The sequence below is a fragment of the Mandrillus leucophaeus genome, unplaced genomic scaffold (genome assembly GCF_000951045.1).
Source record: "Mandrillus leucophaeus isolate KB7577 unplaced genomic scaffold, Mleu.le_1.0 Scaffold608, whole genome shotgun sequence".
Classification (NCBI taxonomy): domain Eukaryota; kingdom Metazoa; phylum Chordata; class Mammalia; order Primates; family Cercopithecidae; genus Mandrillus; species Mandrillus leucophaeus.
In genome coordinates, this window is record NW_012106564.1 from 306,606 (window position 1) to 332,902 (window position 26,297).

Here is a 26,297-nt window from a genome sequence, read left to right on the forward strand (position 1 = left end):
CAACAATGAAGTGATGTGAGAGGATTTTGCACTGTCAAGAGGAATTAGAAAGACTGTTTTTAAAAAGGCAGGGGGGGACATGCTAATAGGAAAAGAAGTAGGTTGACAGTGAAGACGGAGGACTTGCCTTTGAAAGAGGAAAGAAGTGAGAACGTAGGGGAAGAAGATGCTCAGATCATTCTGCAGGGTTGCCTCTGTGGCCTCCTTACAATTCTTTTCCCTATTCGTAGAGCTATGACCCCTCATTCTCTGGGAAAGAGGAGAGGATGGCAAAAGGTTGTCCAGGGTTTTCAGAGAAAAGTGATGGAATCCATGCTCTTTGAGACTCCCCCTCTGGGTCCAATATTTGTTTCTTCATGGGTTCAATGCTCCTTTCTTCGTGCTTCCTTAGCTGAACCTAATCTGTTCTCTCTTTCCATCCATAGTGGCGTAGATGTTTACTATGCAGTTACCTTCAACGGTGAGGCCATTAGCAATACCACCTGGGACCTCATCAGCCTTCACTCCAACAAGGTGGAAAACCATGGCCTTGTGGAACTGGACGATAAACCCACTGTTGTTTATACAATCAGTAACTTCAGAGATTATATTGCTGAGACATTGCAGCAGAATTTTTTGCTGGGGAACTCTTCCTTGAATCCAGATCCTGATTCCCTGCAGCTTATCAATGGTGAGTTTCATATCCATCATGAAGTCCTTGTCTAGTTTCTTTTCCGGTATGCTCTGGTGTAAACTAATTTCCCAAAATATATAAGGTTCTGACCATTCTCTAGACTTTATGAGACAGGAGTCAACCTGATATGAATGGAGCTTTAGCCGTGCAGCTCTTTTGGATAGATTAATCAGGGGCTTTCTGGAATGTTTTTAGACAAAAGGCCACAGAGTGTGGAAAGTGGCAGTTAGAAATAGTTTAGGGAAATAGGAGCAAAGTATAAGAAAAAGGAAAGTAGTACTTGGAAGTATGTGCTGAAACAGGCTATAATGCTTCCCTGACAACTGAGACATGAACTCTCTGAGGTAAGTCAGCTAGTAAAGGCTTAAAAATCAGAGTGTAGAAAAAAAGGAAGAGCTCAAGAAAGGCAATGGGAGATCTAGGTCAAAGAAGAAGTGATAATGGGTGCCGTGCGGAATCCCGGATAACCCAATACTGACTTTAAATTCAGATCGCTGTGGAGATCCTGTTATGATCCATAATGAACAGGTGGATATGACAGATCGTGAAGAAGAGGGTGTTTAACCTGGATTTGGAGGCTACAGGGTGCCCAGTCAACCTTGGACTTAAAACTTGCTAAGATTCTGGCTACTAGGATGCAGCATCTTAACTCATCAGGGCCACGGTATCCTGCTAACTCACTTGCTACTTTGCATTTGCTTCTATTCTCCATGATTTCTTTACTCATTGGTAGTTTAGCTTTTAAAATGTTCAGTGGAATATGCATTACTGAAGTGACAGCATGGGAGAAGTACCAGCTGCCGAGGAGGAAAATCTACAAGTGAGGCAATACTAATGGCATTTTTACAGCCTCTGTAGCTGCCACACATTTTAAAGAGAAAAGAGCCTCTGTCCTGTCCCTTCAGGCAGCTACTACCTAGCCGTGTGCGTGTGTGTGTGCGCGTGCGTGTGTGTGTGTGCGTGCATGTGTGTGTGTGCGTGCGTGTGTGTGTGTGCGTGCGTGTGTGTGTGTGCGTGCATGTGTGTGTGTGCGTGCGTGTGTGTGTGTGTGTGTGTAACAAATGAACAAAAATAGACACTAGAGAAGCCAGAGAGGCTTGTTGGATTTACACAGGAAGATCAGAAAATTAATAATCAAAGAAAATAGTAGATTTAAAAGGCAAGGTAGGGAAGGAGAATTTTTAGAGAGACAAAGAAGAGTCTTGTCTTTCCAGGCAGTTATGTGTGTGTGTGTGTGTGTGTGTGTGTGTGTATTTGTGTATATATGTGTGTGTGAAAGAGACAGAGAAAGTGAGAAAGGGAAAGGGAGAGAAAAAATTTTTAATAAGATTTTACTGCATGTGATTTAATCTCTTTTTTCCCCAAATAAGATTTTGTCTCTGCCTCTGTCTTTCTCTCTCTCTCTCTTTCTTTCTCTCTCTCTTTCTTTCTTTTCTTTTCTTTTTTCTTTTCTTCTCTTTTCTTTCTTTCTTTTTTCCAGACCAAAACTTTACATTGCTTTCAACTTATTTTGGCTGCTGGACCAACCGTTTTTTTTAATGTGACACTCTGCTGGGACAGGGTCACAAAGTGGTCTGGGCTTTATATGAATTACATAGGACTTTAAGATGGAGAAGCACTCTCTTCAGTGGAGGAGAGTGGTATAGGACCATTCATTCTGAAACATTAGGGAGCCTTTATATTTTGGAGTAGGTATCCTGCGCCCACTTCTTTGCATACTCCTTTGTCATTGTTGAATCTCTGCTGGAATACTAGGGCTAGATAAAACAGTGAACAGATAAGAAGCTTGTTATAATCTGAAACTGCTGAAGTCGCTCTGGCAATGCTAATAGAGATTAGCCGGGGCTAACCATAGGGACGGCATATGGGCAGAAGATTCTAGGCATCAGGATATTGGGATCAGACAGAGAAAAGATATAGTTAGGAGATCATGACCTAAGTGGGTTAAGAACCGACATTGAGCAGAAGGTGCAAACACCAAGGTCAGTAGCTGGAGTGGTAGGAGAATGGCATGAAGATTAAGGTCTACAATAAACAGAGGTTGCTTAGGAAACGACATCCACAAACAGTATTGCAAGATCTTCCTTTTGTGTGGAGCCTGTGGGTGGAGCCACTTTCATAAAGGTGTCCTGAAAAGAGGTAAACGACTTTCTTAGAATTTGTAAGCAAGTTCAACAAAAGCTTTACAATATCTAATACCAACTAATTCAAGTGCCTTAGGCTTTCCTTAGATGTATATTTCAATTAGTCAGAAGTTTGTCTCTAAAGTTTATTTCTATTGTCAGGCCAACTTCAGAGTTCTGAATGGTGGCAGCTTTCTATGTAACTTGATCATTATCTCAAAAGACATGATCCTCCTTGTATTAGTCCATTCTCACACTGCTCTAAAGAACCTGAGGCTGGGTAATTTATGAAGAAAAGACGTTTAATTGACTTACGGTTCCACAGGCTGTACAGGAAGCATAGCCGGAAGGCCTCAGGAAACTTACAATCATGGCAGAAGGTGAAGAGGTGAAGGGCAAGCAAGCACGTCTTGCCATGGTGGAGCAGAAGGGAGGCAGGGGAAGAGACAGAGAGAGAGAGGGAGAGAGAGAAGTGCCACACACTTTTAACCAACTAGATCTCATCAGGACTCACTTACTGTCACGAGAACAGCAAAGAGGAAATCTGCCCCCTTGATCCAATCACCTTCCACCAGGCCCCACTTCTAGCACTTGGGATCGCAACTCAACATGAGATTTGGGTGGGGACATCATAGAGACAAACCATATCACTTCTTGATCTTGTGGAGCTTATTTTTCATAGAAGACAAGATAATTGTATACACAGTTTTTAAAAGTTTTGGAAAATACGTAAGCCAAATAGGGTTTTTGACCTTTGCTTGATTCCTGTTATGTCAGGCCAGTGGGAACAGGTGGATAAAGAGACTCTACTTCTATTTTTGGTTGCATACACTAGATCACTCTCCTGGCAATCCCTTCTTTTTAGCTTTTATTGATTTTCTCTCCCCTGTAGGCAAAATCAGCTGCTTCTTTGTCTGTGTCACCATATATTGTATATATGCCCCTTACATTGTTTTAGAATTTGTGTTTATTTCCCTGATATATGCAATACTTCCAGAAGAGAAACTTGGCTTTATTAATGTTTATAGCCTCAACTTTGGTAAAGTCTGTGGTAACTAGCAAGGATTCATTAAATTTTTGTTGAATTAAATGATATAATCTACTCTCTATGTTGCTCTTTAATATCATTACAGTGATAAAGATTTTTGGTGTCCTAGCTCAGTTTTCAAAGGTACTTTCTTCCCAAAAGGCAATTATGTTTGCATACTTTTCTACCATTCTTAGCATAAACCAAATGAATTGAAATTTTAGTACAACTTTTTTACTTAAAGATTAATTTAAAAATAAGCGCTTCATAGGAATCTTGAACAGAATAAAAACTGACTTGGGAAAGGAAAGGAAGTAATAGAGGATGTCCTAAATATAATAATGGGAAGAATCTTTATTTTATGTTAGATTCTTATAATTCAGGCAGATTGTGCTAATATAAATAAAATATCTGAATAAAGTAATAAATATTTTCTAAGTAAGTGTGTCCCGTATGTTCTGCTAGAATCTAAACCATGAAGAGGAAGAACTTGGCTTTCAGTTGTCCCTGCACCTCAAATACAGTACGGCCTCAACTAAAAATGTTCTTTAATGTTGTTCTTTCCTCAGTGAGAGGAGTTTTGCGTCACCAAACTGAAGATCTAGTTTGGAACACCCAAAGTTCAAGTCTTCAGGCAACGCCATCATCTATTCTGGTATGTTTTTATATTTTATGCTAGAACTAGGCCCTCAAGCTTCTCTTCTTTCTTCCCTCACCTGCTTACTTTGGCATTATACATTTCCCAAGCTGTTCTCACTTCAATTATTCTCTTGCATCATCCCTAGACCATTACTCATAGGTGTCAGCTCATAGGTACCAAGTGTTGGTTCAGAAAATTTAAGCCTTCTGCAGTGGTGAAATAAAGTCTGCATTGCCAAACTCCACACAGGGTAGAAAACTTATTTATGGTTCCTACTTGCTCGGTGATAATTAAGCTATTAAGTGCCCGCTGAGTTGTTCTCTGAGAGTTACCCAGAAATAGATTTTATAGCCAAGATGATATATTGATGTACTAGGTATAGAGCGTAGATTTTTTTTCAATGATTATAGTGAAGAAAAGGTTACACTGCGAAGCACATAGAACAGTGTGTGTACGGAAGGGAGAGAAAGAAGCATATCTGCTAGCTGACGGATGACAGGGACTCTAAATCAGGCCTCCTTGTAACCTGGACTGAAAACTCCCGCTTGCATAGAAGCAGCATGGGACGAACTTTCCTTTTTGTTCTTACCACCCAGCTGCATTAGGAATTCCTCTTCCCCTTAAACCTCCACTTGCCACTTCACTTGTAGGGAGTTATACAGTAGGAAAGAAACAGCATAGTTTAAACAACAATGATAACATCTACAACCACAAACCACTACAGAATTACCTGTCTGCAATGAATACAGGAATCTTTTGTTATCACATAGAAACAGTAAGGGGACTCCCTTCTCATCGACATTCCTTGCTTTTCTTCCCTCTGAAAATTTATTTTCTGTCTCATATCAGCTATTTGAATTACTTGTTTCTCGACTTTAATGGAGCGATGGAAATTCAGAAAGCCTGCCCTTAATTCATGTAACCATTAATCTCTGCAGCCATTTCTTCTACTAGGTTACAGAGTAACTCATTATTACAATGTAGAATTACTAAAAACAATCTTTTCACTGAGTTACATATTGGACAAAATATATTAGAAGAGATTTACAGAGAGTACATTCATTTGGTGTGTATTTATTTCTTCACTTCTTCATTCATTCAAATATGTTTGTTTTGTGCTTTCTATGTGCCAAGAGCTTGTGAAACTAAGACAAATAAGGTGTGGCTCTGCCTACAAAAATTTCTAGTCTGGTGGTAGTAGACAGATTTCTAAACAAGGTGATGCAGACATTGTCCTAGAGGTCGATCCAGGGTACAGGGAGCGATGACAGCACCACGACTCTCCCGCTTTTAATCACATTCTCTAACCACAGGAGGAGCTTCGTGATGATATTTTAGAATCATATTGTGAAGATGAGAATTTCTATATAAGCCAGAGCGTGTAAACTGGAGACTAGCTGGATCCAACTACAGACATGCAGCTTGGGACCAAATTAAAAAAAAAATAAGTCAATATTTTAAAACTAGGAGATTTTTACATAAAAATGCAGATTTCTGGCTTCTTTTGAACACCAGGAAGATCTGCTACTGTTAAGTTCATATTCCTTTGTGGCAGAAAGTGGCTGGAGCTTGGCTGTGGCTGCCCCTTAATGATAGCAAGCACCAGTAGGCTCACTTGTTCATTTATGTTGCAGTGCTTTCATTTGCATTTATGCCAACTCATTACTTTTTTGAATAGTGATTACTGTAGGGCATTCATTAACAATGTAAGGAAACATTAGAATGTTAATGGGAGATGATAAGACATGAAAACAAGGAATGATTAATTAGAAATGTCTAGTTATTACTTTCTTTTTAATTTATTCCTTCCCTCCCTTTCTTCACGCCCTTGCCAACTGTTAGCAAGATTTTACTCTACCATAGAAGTGAGGTGGGTTCCCCGCCTAGATTTTATTTTAAAAAATTATTTTATATATACAGAGCTGCAATAATTATATTACTAATCATTTTATTGTTTTTATTATTAGTAATAAAGGCTTTATTCAAAGAGTAAAAAAATGTTATTTTAGAGCTAGGAATGTTGGGAAAGGGAATTTGACACCTTTCTGGCACCCTGACTTGGAAAATCACTTGTACAGTGTGCTTTCTTTAGGACTAACAAGCTTTTCAATTGGCAGTAGCAGAAATGAAATTGGCCAATATAATACAGTTGTCAATATACTACATTGAACTAAAAGAAAGCATAAGTTAAATTTGTTACGATGGAAACATCTATGGATAGAAAAATTAATGAAGGGCTATTCCTGGCATGTATATGTTAACCTTTCAAAATGTATAAGAAAGCTTCATTGCCATGCCAGTTTTTAGGGAATACGTATTTGAAAGGGATGGTCTTTCTTCTTTATTTGAAAAGTCAAGTTGTTTACTTTCACATTTTATATTGTCTGTGACTTGACTTTTGAAAAGATTTTATATATTGTTTCACTTTTAATTTTTTATGAAGTGAAAAGGCATTTTGTTTACAGATACACTGAAATGGTATATTACTGCTTGAGGATTTCTTTTTCGTTGAGGATTCAGCTGCTTTCCTAATGTGTGTCAGGTTATGCGCTCCATCTGATAAAACTCAATTTCTTAAGCATGGCTTGAAGGGCTTAAGTTATCTCACCTGAGTTTTCTTGTAAAGTACATTTGGAATTTGCAAGAATATATGAGTAACTTTAACACATCTCTGGAAGTAGTTTTATATAATTAAAAGGAATAAAGTTAATTCCCTCTTATGGAATGATCATCATCATTGTAACTACTTTATTGAAGAACAGACCTTGGTATTGAGCAAATGGCCTTCTTTTCCCTGACTACAAATGTAATTTTCAGTCCTAGAAAAATAAAGGGGAAGGCTACAAACTTTTTTTCTATGTAAACAGCCTCCATATCCCATAGAGCAGATATCTGAATATTAGGAGATGGCTGCCCACACTCCCTCCATCTGTGTTGACCTGGGTTGTATAAACCTGTGGAATATGTTAACCCAAATGAGCGCATGGACTGCCAAGTCTGTTTGCTCTAGTTTCTCCTCTGAGAATCCTTTTACCACTTGGGAATATACACTTGTAGAGACCTCTGGATGAATAGCTGTTAGTGGGAAAAGCACTGGCACTGAGAAATCTAGAGACTTGGCTGCTTCCAGTCTGTTTTTTTGTCTCTTTTTTTGTGTGTCCTTGAGCATTTCACTTCTATGATCCTCAGTTCCCTCTCTTTAATAGGCATAGTTATACTACATGTGTTCTTGAGTCCTTCTAAGTGTAAAATGTGATAATTTTGTTATGTTCACATACATGTGCATGCTCAGCCCCTCTTACCAATATAAGATTTTTACAAGCCAAAGGATGGCCTCGTAAAGCACATGAGCCTTTGGCAAGACAAGAGCTGGTGTTTTTACTTAACTTTTTCGCCTTTCACTTTCTGGACTTTAATTTGTTGTCTTCCATTTCTCTGGAAATAAACTCTTGCTCTATCTCTGTTCGTGAGGACTCAGAATAACTTAGACCCTCTAGGCAGAAATATGAACCAGCTTTATTCTATTTGGTGGTAAGTTATGTAGGAGCATTCTGCACACAGGTCAGCAATTGTAAGCCACCTCTACTGAATAGAGTTATGTAAGGTTAACTCTACTCCTGGTAATTGCATGGTGTTTTCTGAGACAGTGTATTGCTCTGTCACCCGGGCTGGAGTGCAGTGGTGTGATCATAGCTCACTGAAGCCTCAAACTCCTTGGGTTCAAGTGATCCTCCTGCTTCAGCCTCCAGAGTACTATAGGAATGTAATATAGGAGTGCACCAAGGCACCCAGTTATTTTTTTATTTTATGATTTTTGTAGAGACAGAGTCTTACTCTGTTGCCCAGACTTGCATGCTCTTAAAGTTTACTAGAAAAATGCCAGAAGTCATCTCTCCAATTAGATCTTCTTTTTCTTTTTTTGTCCTGAATCATGAAACATGTCTTCTTATCCTCAGGTGCACTTCTGTTAGGAGATTCCCCAAGAGGGAATTTTGTGTCCTGAGATCTTTCTCTTTCTCTATAGGTTGTTTTGCAATTGTACCTAGTCATTTAATGATGGCCTCTGGCTTCCTCTTTCTTTACAGATGTTTTGCTTTGTCTCTCATACATTTCACTTCAACAGATTCAGGAGATTTGGTTATTAGACTCCAGTCTAATTCCTAGATATATCTTGCTTCTATTTCTTTTCTTTTTTTTTTTTAGCCAAAGCTACATTGCCAAAAATGTTGGCTAACATTGCATCATATACTTTTTATCACTCTCCTTTTTCCTTTCCAGATTTTTATTTTCTGGCTAAATTTACATTTAACCAGAATGATATCATTTTTGGTTCATGTTGTTGTTTTAAGTGATTCTCATTCCTTATTTGCTGGGCATTTATATTTCATTTTGGATTGTCTAATCACTTTTTGACAGAAATGACTTAAACTTTAATGGATTTTTAAATGAAGTATATTATAAAAGGATGGCACCTTTGCATAATATCACTCATCCAGGGTCTCAGCAGTAACAGAATCATCTAGAAGAATCTACTAATGGAGATGTGGATAGGGTTAAGGGAGCATAAAAAGAATGTTGAGGTGTGCAGAGACTAACAACAGTGGGAAGCAATTACCACTACCATCCATTGGAGTACAGAGGAAGGGGAGGAAATGCTGTTACCAGAGCCCCTGGACAGCTGGAGCTGTAATTGTGGAGGGAGAAGCACAGCTATGCTAGACACATAGTATTGAGGCTTGGAGGAAGCAGGGAAGACATACCTTGACCTCTCTTCCCCCTGTCCTTTGATCTGCTTATGCTTCCCATTGGCCAAACTCAAACAGAAAACAAATGCAAGGCAGCATTTGCAAGACTGGTACAGATCACAGGGTCAGCCTCCTAGGGCAGAGGGCAGGAAGAGAAGGATCTGAAGTGGTGGTGACCCACTTAAAATAGGAACCAATGAAAACAACATGGACAAGGCAGAAAGTGATGTTGTAACTGAGTTCCACAAAAGAAAATAAGATTTTCTTTTTAAACTAAAGTGCTTTTAGTTTAAAGATGGTAGATGAAACTGTGGGTAACCCTCTATAGAACCAATGACCTTCTGTTATTACCATCTTTCCTGTGCATTTGTCACTAGGGGAAGGGACAAAGTAGGACATGCCTGGTGGTTTCTTGCCTCATGGTCCCCCATCTGTGACTGGGAGAGTGTATAGTTCAAAGCCTTCTTACACAGCTCTTTGACAGAGAGACAAGGGGCACTGTGAAGACAAAGCATAAAAGACTAATTAGGCCTTGTGTAATAGTCTGTTTTCACACTGCTGATAAAGACATACCTGAGACTGGGCAATTTACAAAAGAAAGAGGTTTAATGGACTGACAGCTCCACGTGGCTCGGGAGGCCTCACAATTATGGCAGAAGGTGAAGGGCACATGTCACATGGTAGTAGACAAGAGCCGAGAGTTTGTGCAGGGAAAATCCCCTTTATAAAACCATCATATCTCATGAGACTTATTCACTATCACGAGAACAGCATGGGAAAGACCTGCCCCCATGATTCAATCACTTCCCACCAGGTCCCTCCCACAACATGTGGAAATTCAAGATGAGATTTGGGTGGGGACACAGTCAAACCATATCACCTTGTTTTGGGTCAGCTGTCTTCATAGGCCAGTATGTTCTGTTTTATTTCATGGCCATAGACTGAACTCTAGTTAGCCACCCTAAAATTGTGTGCTTTGTTCAAAAAGCATATTAGGGTTGAGACTGTCAGTGCAAATTTACTATTGCTGATAGGAGTCTCCTGGAGTTGCGGGGAGGAGGTTAGATTCAGCATTTCTTATTCCTAGTTTTCATTTTGTTCATAGGTATAACATGAATTTTAGTCTTTTGATAGACTTATAAATATGGGAAATTTCTTAATGGTTCCAGTTGATAAGAAATAAAATCATTTAGCAACTGAAGAAGTATATTAGAAACACAGGCTGGAATATTATGCCCAGAACATGATCCAGCCATTTCCTCTACTAGAGAACTTTTACAAGTACCCATGTCTAGGTTCTCCTCCCAGACCAATTAAGTTAACATTTCTGAGTGTCAGCCCTGGGAATTGGTGTTTTTCAAAAGCTTCCATGTGATTCAAATACCTTTTTTTTTTTTTTTTTTTTTTTTTGAGATGGTGTTTTGCTCTCATTGTCCAGGCTGGAGTACAATGGTGTGATCTTAGCACACCGCAACCTCTGCCTCCCAGGTTCAAGTGATTCTCCTGCCTCAGCCTCACGAGTAGCTGGGATTACAGGCATGTGCCACCACACCCAGCTAATTTTGTATTTTTAGCAGAGATGGGGTTTCTCCATGTTGGCCATGGCTGGCCTCGAACTCCTAACCTCAGGTGATCCACCTGCCTTGGCCTCCCAAAGTGCTGGGATTAAAGGTGTGAGCCACCACACCCGACCTCAAATACCTTCTTAGGACTGAAAAGAATTGTTCTTTTCTCTTTTCCTTTTTCAGTTTTCATATATCCAGGATATATTTTATGAGTTTTTTCCATGTGGATTGTACTTCTCTATCTTTGTTATTCAGAATCCGGAATAAATTATATAAACTCCTGCCAAATACTGCGGCCATTTTACCTCTTAGCAGTATTGTTAAACTTTTTTTTTTTTTTTTTTGAGACAATGTCTTGCTCTATAGCCCAGGCTGTAGTGCAGTGGGTTGATCATAGCTCATGGTAGTCTTGAATTCCCAGGATCAAGTGATCCTCCTCCCTCAGCCTCCCAAGTAGCTAGAACTCCAGGTGTGTGCCACCATGCCTGGCTAAGCTAATTTTTTGTTGTTGTTGAGATGGGGTCTTGTTATATTACCCGGACTGGACTTCTAGCCTCAAGCGATCCTCCTGGTTCAGCATCCCAAAGTGCTGGGATTATAGACGTGAGCCACTGTGGCTGGCTGATTATTGTACATTTACATAGACAGTTCTTCATAAAATTAAATAATTAACATGTTCAAGGTTTGTGTTTCTGTATACTTCTCCATTTCTGAACTACATTTTAAGATAAGATTAGTAGTACATTAGTAAAACATCACTAGAAAGAGGAAATTGTTTATGTTTCATAAGTGTGATACCATTTTACAGGAGTGGCTATTCATTTGAGGTAACCAGACTACATTTTGTTGTGGTGACATTTCTGACCAAACTAGAGGGCCTTCATTAACTAATTATCTTTTCAGAACGATGAATAAAATTGTCAGTTGTTCTTTCCTGCTGTGGGCAATGGACTTAGATCTTTGCCAACAAGTTACAGATAACAGTAACTTCTATGTATTTAAAGTCATTTAAGCTAAAAACACAGAGGAAAATGAACCATCTAAAGAAAAAAAACATTTTCTCTCACAAATTCACTTTGTTTGAGGGCTTTAAAATATGTTACCTCATCTGTCCTTGCTTTTCAGGTGAGAGGTGATATAGTTTTTCTCTAGAAATTGGAATTTGACTATAAATCTGTTTGATTCTGGAGCCCATGTCTCCCCCTACTCCCAATACTATTAATACACTGCCTCCTTGTCCCTAGAAAATCTGGGAATATAGATAGATAGGTGGTATTTAAAATCACTTTTTATATGTTTCTTTTATCTATGATATGATTTAGCCTTTTTTTCCCCCCAGGATAATACCTTTCAAGCTGCATGGCCCTCAGCAGATGAATCCACCACCAGCAGTATTCCACCACTTGATTTCAGCTCTGGTCCTCCCTCAGCCACTGGCAGGGAACTCTGGTCAGAAAGTCCTTTGGGTGATTTAGTGTCTACACACAAATTAGCCTTTCCCTCGAAGATGGGCCTCAGTTCTTCCCCAGAGGTTTTAGAGGTTAGCAGCTTGACTCTTCATTCTGTCACCCCGGCAGTGCTTCAGACTGGCTTGCCTGTGGCTTCTGAGGAAAGGACTTCTGGATCTCACTTGGTAGAAGATGGTGAGAAACTTTAATCGCTTTTCATACTTCTTGTTGTATCTGATGACAGGGTTTTTAGAGAGAGGAAGAGACTATGGCTGTGAAAAAAACATAGTAGTATTCATTAGGGGTAAAATGTCTTGGTAAAATTGTTTGTGAGAGGAAACAATCAAATTTAATTTGTTGGAATGGAGAGTCCAAATAGGTAAATAATAAGAAGTATACTTGGGGAGCTGGGGTGGGGATCAATTAACAGATATTTTGAAGGTCATATCGAAGGGTATATAGTTTAGTTAAATTACTGCTACTACTATTAAATAACCACTTTACTTAAATATTGGAGTAATAAATAGTGTCAAAGAAGATTATTCAACTAGGTCATAATACAATTAGTTGTGGGGGCCAAGTCTAAAGATTCTTGCTTGTAGTAGTATTCTGAAGGGAAGAAACTAAATCATGGCAGCCACAGCAGAGATAAACAAGTGAAAATGAAATAGATGATCTAGATGTTGTGGAGGAAAGGAAAAATAAATGTGACTTAGAAATGGAGTTTACATGTGAAATGAGGAAGATGAGCAAATATATAAATAATGAGTTCAGGATTGTGAATATTGGGTGAATCTGAAGGATGATAGACAATAAACATAGCAGGGAAAATGAGAATTCAAAGAGAAACACAATGTTCAGGGAATTTTCCTCCTAAATGACTGCTGGATTTAGTATTTGTTGTCAAAATTACTACTAGCAGTTCTTTATTTTCATGGAATTAAAAAAAAAAAAACAAGTGTTTGAAGATTATTTCAATAGTCAAGGTCTTGTCATCCTCGAGAAGGAGATAATATTCATGAGTGACTGTCCCATATTACAAACATGTTATCAGATTTTCCTTTTGTTTGCTAGATATAGAAAAACAAAAGTCAACAATTGCCCCTGTTAACTTCACAGGGAAAAATTAGGAAACTAATTTTATTAGAAGAACTAGAAGAACTAGGAATATATTTTGGCAACTCTGTGGATTAATTAATGGAAAACTTTATTTTTAGGATTAGCCAATGTTGAAGAGTCAGAAGATTTTCTTTCTATTGATTCATTGCCTTCAAGTTCATTCACTCAACCTGTGCCAAAAGAAACAATACCATCCATGGAAGACACTGATGTGTCCTTAACATCTTCACCATATCTGACCTCTTCTATACCTTTTGGCTTGGACTCCTTGACCTCCAAAGTCAAAGATCAATTAAAAGTGAGCCCTTTCCTGCCAGATGCATCCATGGAAAAAGAGTTAATACTTGACAGTGGTTTAGGTTCAGGATCAGGGCAAAAAGTAGATCTGATTACTTGGCCATGGAGTGAGACTTCATCAGAGAAGAGCACTGAACCGCTGTCCAAGCCATGGCTTGAAGATGACGATTCACTTTTGCCAGCTGAGATTGAAGACAAGAAACTAGTTTTAGTTGACAAAATGGATTCCACAGACCAAATTAGTAAGCACTCAAAATATGAACATGATGATAGATCCACACACTTCCCAGAGGAAGAGCCTCTTAGTGGGCCTGCTGTGCCCTTCTTCGCAGATACTGCAACTGAATCTGCATCTCTAACCCTCCCCAAGCACATATCAGAAGTACCTGGTGTTGATGATTACTCAGTTACCAAAGCACCTCTTATACTGACATCTGTAGCAATCTCTGCCTCTACTGAAATATCAGATCAGGCAGATGCCATCCTAAGGGAGGATATGGAACAAACTACCGAGTCATCCAACTATGAATGGTTTGACAGTGAGGTTTCAATGGTAAAGCCAGATATGCAACCTTTGTGGACTATATTGCCAGAATCAGAGAGAGTTTCGACAAGAACTTCTTCCCTAGAGAAATTGTCCAGAGACACATTGGCAAGTACACCACAGAGTACTGACAGACTCTGGTTGAAAGCTTCTGTGACACAGTCTACCAAATTGCCTCCAACCACAATCTCCACCCTGCTAGAGGATGAAGTAATTATGGGTGTACAGGATATTTCATTAGAACTGGACCGGATAGGCACAGATTACTATCAGCCTGAGCCAGTCCAAGAGCAAAATGGCAAGGTTGGTAGTTATGTGGAAATGTCTACAAGTGTTCACTCCACAGAGATGGTTAGTGTGGCGTGGCCCACAGAAGGAGGAGATGACTTGAGTTATACCCAGACTTCAGGAGCTTTGGTGGTTTTCTTCAGCCTCCGAGTGACTAACATGATGTTTTCAGAAGATCTGTTTAATAAGAACTCTTTGGAGTATAAAGCCCTGGAGCAAAGATTCTTAGAATTGGTAAGCACAAAAAGTGAAACATGGGCGCTAGTGAATAATCGTGTATGACCCACTCCTCCTCCCCTCTAGCACACAAGGTCTGAGCCAGGGAAAGTGTGATCTGCTGTGAACATTCATTTCCTATAATTCACAGATAGTATCATGGCCTAGGGTTGGAAAGAAAACAGTAAGACATATAAGAAATGGAAAACACAAAAGTGGCATGAGAGTGATGTGATAATTTACAGGGAAGATTGTTTTCATGAATTATGGGACTACAATAAGTTTGACATTTCTTTTCACATTTTATTGTGAAGCTAATGTTTTGTGGGTACCTATATCGCCTTCACTGTTGGGATCCTTCAGTGAAACAGAGAATAAACTCTCTGAGTATCTAAAACTATGTATGAATTCCATGGGATTCCTAAATATCACTATGAAAATCGCATAGCATTTCTAGTTTATACTGTCAAATCATTCCTAATTTGTACTTTTGTTAATTAACAGTTTAAATGTAGATAAAATACAATTAGGAAAAGTGAGGCAGGGTCTTTACCTGTGTTTTTGTTTCATTTTGTTTGGGTATGTATTGAACAAAATGTGAAACATTGTCAATAAACTTACCACTTTTTGTGTATTGTAGCTGGTTCCCTATCTCCAGTCAAATCTCACGGGATTCCAGAACTTAGAAATCCTCAACTTCAGAAATGGCAGCATTGTGGTGAACAGCCGAATGAAGTTTGCCAATTCTGTCCCTCCTAATGTCAACAATGCGGTGTACATGATTCTGGAAGACTTTTGTACCGCTGCCTACAATACCATGAACTTGGCTATTGATAAATACTCTCTTGATGTGGAATCAGGTATGATATTGCCTAGCATGGTGGTTTCTTAGTAGAATCCCGTGATTATTCTTGTGTGTTTTCTTCCTCATTGCGTTAAGGTGAATCCAATACTCGTAGGAAAAAAGAGTACTATGTCAGACAAATCTTCCACATCTTAATAACTAGTAAAATATTTCTCCCAAGAACATCAACATCACTCCCTTTTCAAAACATCCTCCAAACATTTTACTTTATTATTCCACCTCCATTCCCTTTTCTACCCACTGCGTCTGGCTTTTGTTTTTATTTACCTACTGGATCTGTTCTTGCTATGCCTTCATGTTGTCACCTGCAAGGTTTGGGCCTTCCTCCCTTTAAGCTTTTGCATCCATTTCCATTGTCTTAAGCCTTATATAAATGTCAATAACTCTCCACATTTTTTTATACAGATAAACATCTCTCATAACCTCCAGAATCAGTGTTTACTTACTTGACAGTCTCCACTTGGATGTATTCTGTGTATATCTAATTTAAGATAGCTGTGGGTGAGCTCTTCTTTTCCATATCTCACCACTCTCCAGCTATATCTACTCTTTCTCTCAGCTTCTCTATCTCTCTCCACAAATGTAAGGTTTATCTAATCAGCTACTTAAGCTGGAAACCTGAGTGTTTTAATTTAATTTAATTTAATTTAATTTAGGAGAGCTAAGTAATTAAACATGAGGCCAAAGTACATAAGAAAGTGGCAGTCTTTTATTGCAAATATGCACACACTCTCGGGCGAGGTTCTCTGGTCCTCAGGTGTGGGGGGCCAGGGAAGTTGTGCCAGCGCTCTCAGGTGAGGTTCTCCAACCCACGAAAACGGGGGTCGAAGAAGTCACACCGGCGCTTACCGGCGGCAGACTTTTATGCCTGGGAGCTAGAAGGGGAGGAGGGCAGTGGGCGGGATAAGGGCATGATAGGGGCGTCTCCGTAGGCATGGCCGGGTAAGTTTCGATCTCTTAGGATTGACGTCACGTGGCGCATGCTCGGTTGATCTGCATCTTCCCAGGCGCGGGAAAGTTGGTGATGAAGAACCCGGAAGCAACATGGATTGTGCCTTCTTGTTCACCTTCCTCCATCTTGTCCTTTCTCCCTCACCCAAACACTGAGAAAATTTCTTTTCTGTTTATTTTTTTTGAGGTGACGTTTTGCTCTTGTTGCCCAGGCTAGAGTGCAATGGCATGACCTCGGCTCATTGCAACCTCTGCCTCCTGGGCTCAAGCAATTCTCCTGCCTCAGCCTCCCGAGTAGCTTGGATTACAGGCACCTGCCACCACGCCTGGCTCATTTTTTGTATTTTTAGTAGAGACGGAATTTCTCTATGTTGGCTAGGTTGGTCTTGAACTCCTGACTCAGGTGATCCACCCGCCTTGGCCTCCCAAAGTGCTGGGATTACAGGTGTGAGCCACCGCCCCTGGCCAGAGAAGTCATCCTTGATACCTCAATTCCTAACACCTGGAACTTTTAGTCACTCACCAAACTTATATTGATTCTGAATTCTAAGAATATCTCAAATTCATGCTCTTTTCTCTATCTCCATTGCTACGACTCCATCCAAATCACCATGATCTCTCCTTTGCACCGGTTTCCCCACATCCTCTCATGCTCCCCCTCCTATCCATCCTCCATAAGGCAGACATGGTACTCTTGAAGGACTGTCCGGCTCAGTAGCCACAAGGCCTTGTCCCCATTTTCTTTCCCGATATCCAATGTAACTAACCTCTGCTCAACATGTTCTAGTCAAACCAGCTTGTTTTTTGTTACTCAGATACAAACCCTTCTTACCTTAAAGCCTTTGCACACACTGTCCACTTTTGCCTTCTTACTGACTCCTGCTCACCCATGTGCCTCAGTTCGAATGTCACTTCCTCAGGACTTTTCATTGGCTCACCTGTGGTCTAGACTGAGTCTTTCCTCTCAGTTTTTATATTAATAGTACAATGTTCTTTCCTCTAGAGAGTTATCATCATTGTAACAATGTTAATTTATGTGCATAGTTGCTTAATGGCTATTTTTTCCAGATGAGCTTTTTACAAGAACTGAGAATGTGTTTGTTTTATTAACTACTTTTTAGCCAGAACGTAGCATAGTGTCTTGAACACAGAAGGTACTCAAAAATACTGTGAATGAATGAAATGAATCATTGCTTTTATTTTGAAGCCTTGGATGCAGAGAACACTGTTGAAATGTGAACTTTTGTTCTTCCTTCCCTTCTACATACCAGAGGACAGAGGTTTTGAGGAGTAAGATGGAATGTCTGGTTTTGTATTTCTCCAGTGCCTTTTAATCTCAAACTGGTTTGAAAGTCAGCCCTATTCCTTAGAAAAGAAGTGAACTTTCTTTTGAAATCTTGAAGAATCATTACTCATTGAAAGTGAAGAAAATGGTTTCATGAATCCTTCATATGCAAATCTCTTGCCAATTGAGTTCTCTAAGGCCATTTGCACATTCTTTGTCATGTGGTATAGTGGAAGAGGCAATTAATTATAATTTGTAAGGAATGATTTTTTGCTTCTGCTTTACCATTTATTATTTGTGTGACCCAAGATGGGCTTCCCCGACCCTTAGTTCCTCATATATTAAATGGGGGTAATATTGCCTGGCCTCTGTATTTTATGAGACTATTTTAAGCATTAAACAAGTAGTATATATAAAGCATTTGACTAACTACACAAATGCGAGCAGTTATGATTTATAAAACTTTTGCAAAAGTCAATCTACTTCTTTTTAAACAGAATTACAGGCCTAGTGCTGTGGCTCACACTCATAATCCCAATACTTTAGGAGGCTGAGGCAGAGGGATTGCTTGAGGCCATGAGTTTGAGACTAGCCTAAGCAACATAGTGAGTCTTCATCTCCACAAAAAAACTTAAAAATTAGCTGAGCATTGTGGCATGTGCCTGCAGTTCCAGCTACTTGGGAGACTGAGGTGGGAAGATTGCTGGAGCCTAGGAGGTTGAGATTACAATGAACTGTGATCACACAACTACACTCTAGCCTGGGCAACATAGTGAGAACCTGTCTCTAAAAAAAATAAAAAATAAAGAGAATTACAATAAATACATTTAATTCAGTTTTTTTTCTTCATTATTATACTTTAAGTTCTGGGATACATGCATAGAACGTGCAGATCTGTTACATAGGTATACACGTGCCATGGTGGTTTGCTGCACCCATCAACCTGTCATCTACTTTAGGTATCTCTCCTAATGCTATCCCTTACCTAGCACCCCACCCCTGACAGGCCCCCGTGTGTGATATTTCCCTCCCTGTGTCCATATGTTCTCATTGTTCAACTCCCACTTATGAGTAAGAACATGCAATATTTGGTTTTCTATTCCTGTGTTAGTTTGCTGAGAATGATAGTTTCCAGCTTCATCCATGTCCCTGCAAAGGACATGAACTCATCCTTTTTTATGGCTATATAGTACTCCATGGTGTATATGTGCCACATTTTCTTTATGCAGTCTATCATTAATGGGCATTTGGGTTGGTTCCAAGTCTTTGCTATTGTGAATAGTGCCACAATAAACGTACGTGTGCATGTATCTTTATAGTAGAATGATTTATAATCCTTTGGGTATATACCCAGCAATGGGATCACTGGGTCAAATGGTATTTCTACTTCTAGATCCTTGAGGAATCGCCACACTGTCTTCTACAATGGTTGAAATAACTTACACTCCCAACAAAAGTGGGAGTGTAAGTGTTCCTATTTCTCTACATCCTCTCCAGCATCTATTGTTTCCTGACTTTTTAATGATCGACATCCTACCTGGCATGAGGTGGTATCTCATTGTGGTTTTGATTTGCATTTCTCTAATGACCAGTGATGATGAGCTTTTTTTCATATGTTTGTCGGCTGCATAAATGTCTTCTTTTGAGAAGTGTCTGTTCATATCCTTTACCCACTTTTTGATGGGGTTGTTTGTGTTTTTCTTGTACATTTGTTTAAGTTCCTTGTAGATTCTGGATATTAGCCCTTTGTCAGATGGATAGATTGCAAAAATGTTTTCCCATTCTGTAGATTGCCTGTTCACTCTGATGATAGTTTCTTTTGCTGTGCAGAAGCTCTTTAGTTTAATTATATCCCATTTGTCAATTTCAGCTTTTGTTGCCATTGCTTTTGGTGTTTGGTGTTTGCTTGGTAAATATTCCTCCATCCCTTTATTTTGAGCCTATGTGTGTCTTTGCACGTGAGATGGGTCTTGTCTCTTTATCCATTTTGCCAGTCTGTGTCTTTTAATTGGGGCATTTAGCCTGTTTACATTTAAGGTAAATATTGTTATGTATGAATTTGATCCTGTCAGTATGATGCTAGCTGGTTATTTTGCCCATTAGCAAATGCAGTTTCTTCATAGTGTCGATGTTCTTTACAATATGGTATGTTTTGCAATGGCTTGTACCAGTTTTTCCTTTCCATATTTAGTGCTTCCTTCAGGAGTTCGTGTAAGGCGGGCCTGATGGTAACAAAATCTGTCAGCATTTGCTCGTCTGTAAAGGATTTCATTTCTCCTTTGCGTATGAAGTTTAGTTTGGCTGGATATGAAATTCTGGGTTGAAAATTCTTTTCTTTAAGAATGTTGAATATTGGCCCCCACTCTCTTCTGGCTTGTAGGGTTTCTGCAGAGAGATCCGCTGTTAGTCTGATGGGTTTCCCTTTGTGGGTAACCCGACCTTTCTGACTGCCCTTAACATTTTTTCCTACATTTCAACATTGGTGAATCTGACAATTATGTGTCTTGGGATTACTCTTTTCGAGGAATATCTTTGCGGTATTCTCTGTATTTCCTGAATTTAATGTTGGCCTGTCTTGCTAGGTTGGGGAAGTTCTCCTGGATAATATCCTGAAAAGTGTTTTCCAACTTGGTTCCATTCACCCCGTCATTTTCAGGTACACCAATCAAATGTAGGTTTGGTCTTTTCACATAGTCCCATATTTCTTGGAGCCTCTTTTTCCTTTTCATTGTTTTTTCTCTAACCTTGTCTTCCTGCTTTATCTCATGAAGTTGATCTTCAATCTCTGATATCCTTTCTTCTGCTTGATTGATTCAGCTGTTGATACTTGTGTATGCCTCACAAAGTTCTCATGCTGTGTTTTTCAGCTCCATCAGGTCATTTATGTTCTTCTCTACACTGGTTATTCTAGTTAGCAATTCCTCTAACCTTTTTTCAAGGTTCTTAGCTTCCTTGCATTGGGTTAGAACATGCTTCTTTAGCTTGCAGCAGTTTGTTATTACCCACCTTCTGAAGCCTACTTCTGTCACTTCATTAGACTCATTCTCCGTCCAGTTTTGTTCCCTTGCTGGCAAGGAGTTGTGATCCTTTATGAGAGAAGCAGCATTCTGCTTTTTGGAATTTTCAGCCTTTTCATGCTGGTGTTTCCTCATCTTTGTGGATTTATCTTCTTTTGGTCTTTGACGTTGGTGACCTTCTCATGGAGTTTCTGTGTCTGGACGTTCTTTTTGTTGATGTTGGTGCTATTCCTTTCTGTTTGTTAGTTTTCCTTCTAACAGTCAGGCTCCTCTGCTGCAGGTCTGCTGGAGCTTGCTGGTGGTCCACTCCAGACTGTTTGCCTGGGTATCACCAACGGAGGCTGCAGAACAGCAAAGATTGCTGCCTGTTCCTTCCTCTGGAAGATTTGTCCCAGAGGGTTACCCGCAAGATGCCAGCCAGAGCTCTCCTGTATGAGGTGTTTGTCAATTCCTGCTGGGAGATGTCTCCCAGTCAGGAGACATGGGGGTCAGACACCCACTTGAGGAGGCATTCGTCCCTTAGCAGAGCTTGAGTGCTGTGCTGGGAGATTGGTTGCTGTCTTCAGAGTTGGCAGGCAGGAACGTTTAAGTCTGCTGAAACTGCACTACAGCTGCCCTTTCCCCCAGGTGCTCTGTCCCAGGGAAAGGGGAGTTTTATCTGTAAGCCCCTGACTGGGGCTGCTGCTTTTGTTTCAGAGATGCCCTGTCCATAGAGGAGAAATTTATAGAGACAATCTGGCTACAGAAGCTTTGCTGAGCTGTGGTGGGCTCTGCCCAGTTGTAACTTCCGGGCGGCTTTGTTTACACTGTGAGGGAAAAACCACCTACTCAGGCCTCAGTAATGGTGGATGCCCCTCTCTGCACCAATCTCGAGTGCCCCAGGTTGACTTCAGGCTGCTGTGCTGGCAGCAAGAATTTCAAACCAGTGGATCTTAGCTTGCTGGGCTCCATGGGGGTGGGATTTGCTGAGCTACACCACTTGGCTCCCTGGCTTCAGCCTCTTTTCCAGGGGAGTAAATGGTTCTGTCTTGCTGGCCACTGGGGTATGAAAACAAAAAATAAAAAACAAAAAACTCCTGCAGCTAGCTTGGTGTCTGTGCAAATGGCCACCCAGTTTTGTGCTTGAAACCCAGGGCTGTGGTGGTATAGGCACCCAAGGGAATTTCCTGGTCTGCGGGTTGTGAAGACAGTGGGAAAAGCATAGTATCTGGGCTGAATGCACTGTTCCTCCCGGCACAGTCCCTCATGGCTTCCCTTGGCTAGGGGAGGGAGTTCCCCAACCCCTTGCACTTCCGGGTGAGGTGACCACACCATCCTGCTTTGGCTCACCCACTGTGGGCTGCACGCACTGTCTAATCAGTCCCAATGAGATGAGCTGGGTACCTCAGTTGGAAATGCAGAAATCACCTACCTTCTGCATTGATCTCTCTGGGACTGGAGCTGTTCCTATTTGGCCATCTTGGCAGCCACCACCTTACTTCAGTTTTGTATGTAACTCACATGTCAGCTGTGTGCAATGTCATCAAGGTTTATAAGCTCGCCTTTACTTTTAATATTCAATTAGCTGGCATTAGCCCCACCCTGTGCAGTATAAAACCTGTGTCTACGTTCCCCTAACTCCTCAATATTTCTGAGCATTGTTAGGGAACTTAAATATCTCTTAATCTTCCCCAGTTCTGAGTTTCCTCTGCTGAATTTTCAATCTCACATGAGTCCCGACTCTTGTGGTGTTAACCTAATGCAAATCACAGTCCTGTTTTTGATCTGCTCAGAGCATCTCTAACGTAAGGCAGTTGATTCTATCAGGCATTTGCTGATGGTATAAAGGTAATGGAGAAGGCTTTATCTCAGCACGGCAGATGGCCTAAAAATATTCATTAGGCATAACCATCCTAAAATTCCTCTGCCACCCTCTCAAGGGCATCTCTTACTGATCAACTTTTTTCCCAGGACCCAGCCAGCTATGATGTTGCTCAGGCCATAAAGCTGTCTTTCCAGACCATCTTCACATCTTTCCTCTACTCTCGTTTTTCTGGACCCATCTATCCTTCTTTTAAGCTGCTTCTAGAAAACCAGAATGTAATTAATTCCACAATTTAGATCCCTGTCTCCCATCCTAAATTTACCTCCAACTCTACCTTTGTTTCCCCAACAGAATCACTGAGGCACTTTTCCTAACATATAGTCAGCTACCTGGGCACCCTTTCTTCACCAGCACAAAGGAGTGGAAAGAGACTTTGAAACCACAATCTTTTATTTACATGGTTAAAATATTAGGCTTTGTCTTTCTTCTTGGCCTGGAAGCAAAAAGCTATATTTTATCTTTTTCCTGTGGCTATATCTTTTTCCTAATGTGTAGAAAATATAGACTATTTTTCTCACCTCAGACACATATACCTGCAGAATGGTTACAAAGTTTCAAAAATTTTTATTAGAATTATTTTACTACATGTATAGTGGTTAAGCATTCCTAATATGAAAATCCGAAATCTGAAATGCTCCAGTCTGAAACTTTTTGAGCACTGACGTGATGCTACAAGGGTAAATGTCTTCACTTGGCCTCATGTGATGGGCTGAAATCAAAACGCAGATGCACAACAGTTTATTCAGAGGACTCAGGGGAAAAAAGACTCTCAAAATTCCTTGCAGTGTGATACAGTTTTTCCACGCACAGCGTGATGGTGATGCTGAACAGCCACAGACTGTCTACATGGGTGGCTGAAACAGTGACCTCTTTGCTTTCTGGTGGTTCAGTATATACAAACTTTGTCTTACGCACAAAATTATTTAAAATGTTGTGAAAAATTACCTTCGGTCTATGTGTATAAGGTATATGTGAAGCATAAATGAGTTTTTTGTGTGTAGACTTGGATTCCCTCCCCAAGATATCTCATTATATAAATGCAAATATTCCAAAATCTGAAAAAATTTGAAATCCAAACGACTTCTCCTTCCAAGAATTTTAGATAAGGGATACTCAGTCTTATATTTTTAGTTAAAGGCCTTCAGATTAAAGTACTTTTTTTCAAGATTGGCTAGAGACAAGATTGACTTGACTCTTGCCCAACTTATTTTCACATGTAGTGTCTCAGAAGCTCTTGAACTTCCATTAACAAAAGAGAGCTATGCAGTACCATCTTCCTCACCCCTATAGACACTCCTATCCCTCACCAATGGGTAAGGATCAGATTATTTTCTGATTGCAAAGTCACAAAACGAACACCAGGATAAAGATGTGAAGACTTACGAAATATACAGTGAAATCTGGCCATGTGGTTCCCTTGTAGAAATTTCCCACCTGTCAATACATTTGTATGTTTTTCCTGTTATGTGAGCACCTTGGCAGTGGTCCCCTGTATTAGTTTCCTAGGGCTGCTGTAACAAAGTACCACAAACTAGGTGCCTTAAAACAACAGGGATTTATTCTCACACAGTTCTTGAGGCTAGAAGTCGAAAATCAAAATGGTGGCCAGGCCCTGTTTCCTCTGAAAGACCTAGGGAAGACCCTTTCCTTACCTTTTCCTGGTTTCTGATGTTGGCCAGCAATCCTTGGCATCCCTTAGCTTATAGGTGTATCACTCTAATCTCTGCCTTTGTCTACAGATAGCTTCTTTCCCGTGTGTTTTTGTCTGTGTCTAAATTTCCCTCTTCTTATAAGAACACCAATCATTGCATTAGGGCTCATTCTAATCTAGTATGGCCTCTTCTTAACTTGATTACATCTACAAATACTCTATTTCCAAATAAGGTCATATTCTGAGGTTCTGGATGGACATGAACTTCTGGGGACACTATTCAACTCAGTACATTCCCTCTGTTACCACATGAGGCCAAAGGAGATCAACTTCAGTGATCCTCCAAACTCCAAGGGCAGAGACTTGTGCAAAATTGTCTTCAATTTCCAGAGCAGCAAGGAAATCATTGCTTTTCAAAACATTATGTATATAGATCCTTCCATTTTTTTTGGAAACGAAGAGACTATGCTCTTTCTTTTTCTTCCCTATAGCTTTCTAGCTAAACTTTATACTTTTTAATACAGATGAGTCTATGGATCATTTCCACCTATTTCCCCTGTTTTCAATGTCTGTGTCACCATTTGCCCACTTACCATTCACAGATTACCATTGACCAGTGAAGAACATGAGGGAACTGTGGCAGGATGGAAGGTCCATTCATGGTCAATGTCTTATGTCTTTTTTGACTGATTACTATCCTAATTAGTTTTTAAAAATAGTCATTTTCCCTCAGCCTATCAATGAAAAATTAAGTCTGAAGGCAAAAATATTTTGTTGGAAATGGCCTTAGGAGGTGCAGGGCTGACTTATTTTCCTAATGTTGATTTTCACAAATCTTGACTGCTCCTAGGCTGCTCTTATTGGGCTATACCAATCCCCGAGGCTCCTGCCAGTTATCTTTTGAGCTCTCTCCCCATTCCTGTTCTCAGTGTTGTGCAAGGCGTGTAGCAGTGTATATAGAGTGGAGGTCAACTGCAGCAGGTGGGGGTTGGTGGAAATGAATGGTCCATGAAAACTGTGTTTAATTTAGATCTACAATTACTATTGTGTTTAACTTAGATCTATAATTACATGGCATGGATTTGTAAAGCTTTTACATGCTCCCTAGGTAAAACATGTTAAGGCTTAGACAGGTCATAGGGTTTTATGATTGGGCTCTGGGTTGCACAAAAATTTGACAAAAGCTTATCAATCTAGGATGAGTGAGAATTTTTGTGTGTGGTATTGGAGGCGATGGTGTACTTTAATGGTTCTGGAAGGAGGTTGTCCCATATACTTTGGGGGAGAACTTTAAATGAGGGACTTTGTATACCTGAATTTCTGTGTTTTGCATTTTCTTGCATTATTATTTGTTTAATGTTTTAGGTGATGAAGCCAACCCTTGCAAGTTTCAGGCCTGTAATGAATTTTCTGAGTGTCTGGTCAACCCCTGGAGTGGAGAAGCAAAGTGCAGATGCTTCCCTGGATACCTGAGTGTGGAAGAACGGCCCTGTCAGAGTCTCTGTGACCTACAGCCTGACTTCTGCTTGAACGATGGAAAGTGTGACATTATGCCTGGGCACGGGGCCATTTGTAGGTATGTTGTAGTTACAGATTTTGGCTTTAGAGGCTATAGATATTTCCTCTAAAGGGGCCTGCGCCTATAATTTTACGATACTTATTGTAGAATGCATTATAGAGGTTATATCTAGGCAGTAGATGGGAGCCATCTCACTGTCATGTGAGGATGAGTCGTTTAACAGGGCTGAATTTTCAAATCGGTAATTTATGCTGGTAGGGAACTGTAAAAAAAAAATTGTCTAAATACGTCCTACTGGCCGGATGCAGTGGCTCACGCCCGTAATCCCAGCACTTTGGGAGGCTGAGGTGGGTGGATCACGTGAGGTCAGGAGATCGAGACCATCCTGGCCAACATGGTGAAACCCCATCTCTACTAAAAATACAAAAATTAGCTGGGTGTGGTGGCAGGCACCTGGAAT

At 40.2% G+C, this 26,297-nt stretch overlaps 1 protein-coding gene across 1 annotated transcript in view; it reads left to right on the forward strand.

Moving 5' to 3' along the window:
- The window catches only part of IMPG2 (interphotoreceptor matrix proteoglycan 2), a 99,617-nt gene that overhangs the window by 67,084 nt on the left and 6,236 nt on the right, over positions 1 to 26,297 (forward strand). Inside the window, exons 10-15 of the mRNA XM_011999890.1 lie at positions 426 to 670; positions 4,393 to 4,478; positions 12,113 to 12,416; positions 13,439 to 14,703; positions 15,326 to 15,545; positions 25,684 to 25,894. Of these exons, the coding sequence (XP_011855280.1) occupies positions 426 to 670; positions 4,393 to 4,478; positions 12,113 to 12,416; positions 13,439 to 14,703; positions 15,326 to 15,545; positions 25,684 to 25,894 (2,331 nt within the window). The remainder of the gene's footprint in view (positions 1 to 425; positions 671 to 4,392; positions 4,479 to 12,112; positions 12,417 to 13,438; positions 14,704 to 15,325; positions 15,546 to 25,683; positions 25,895 to 26,297) is intronic.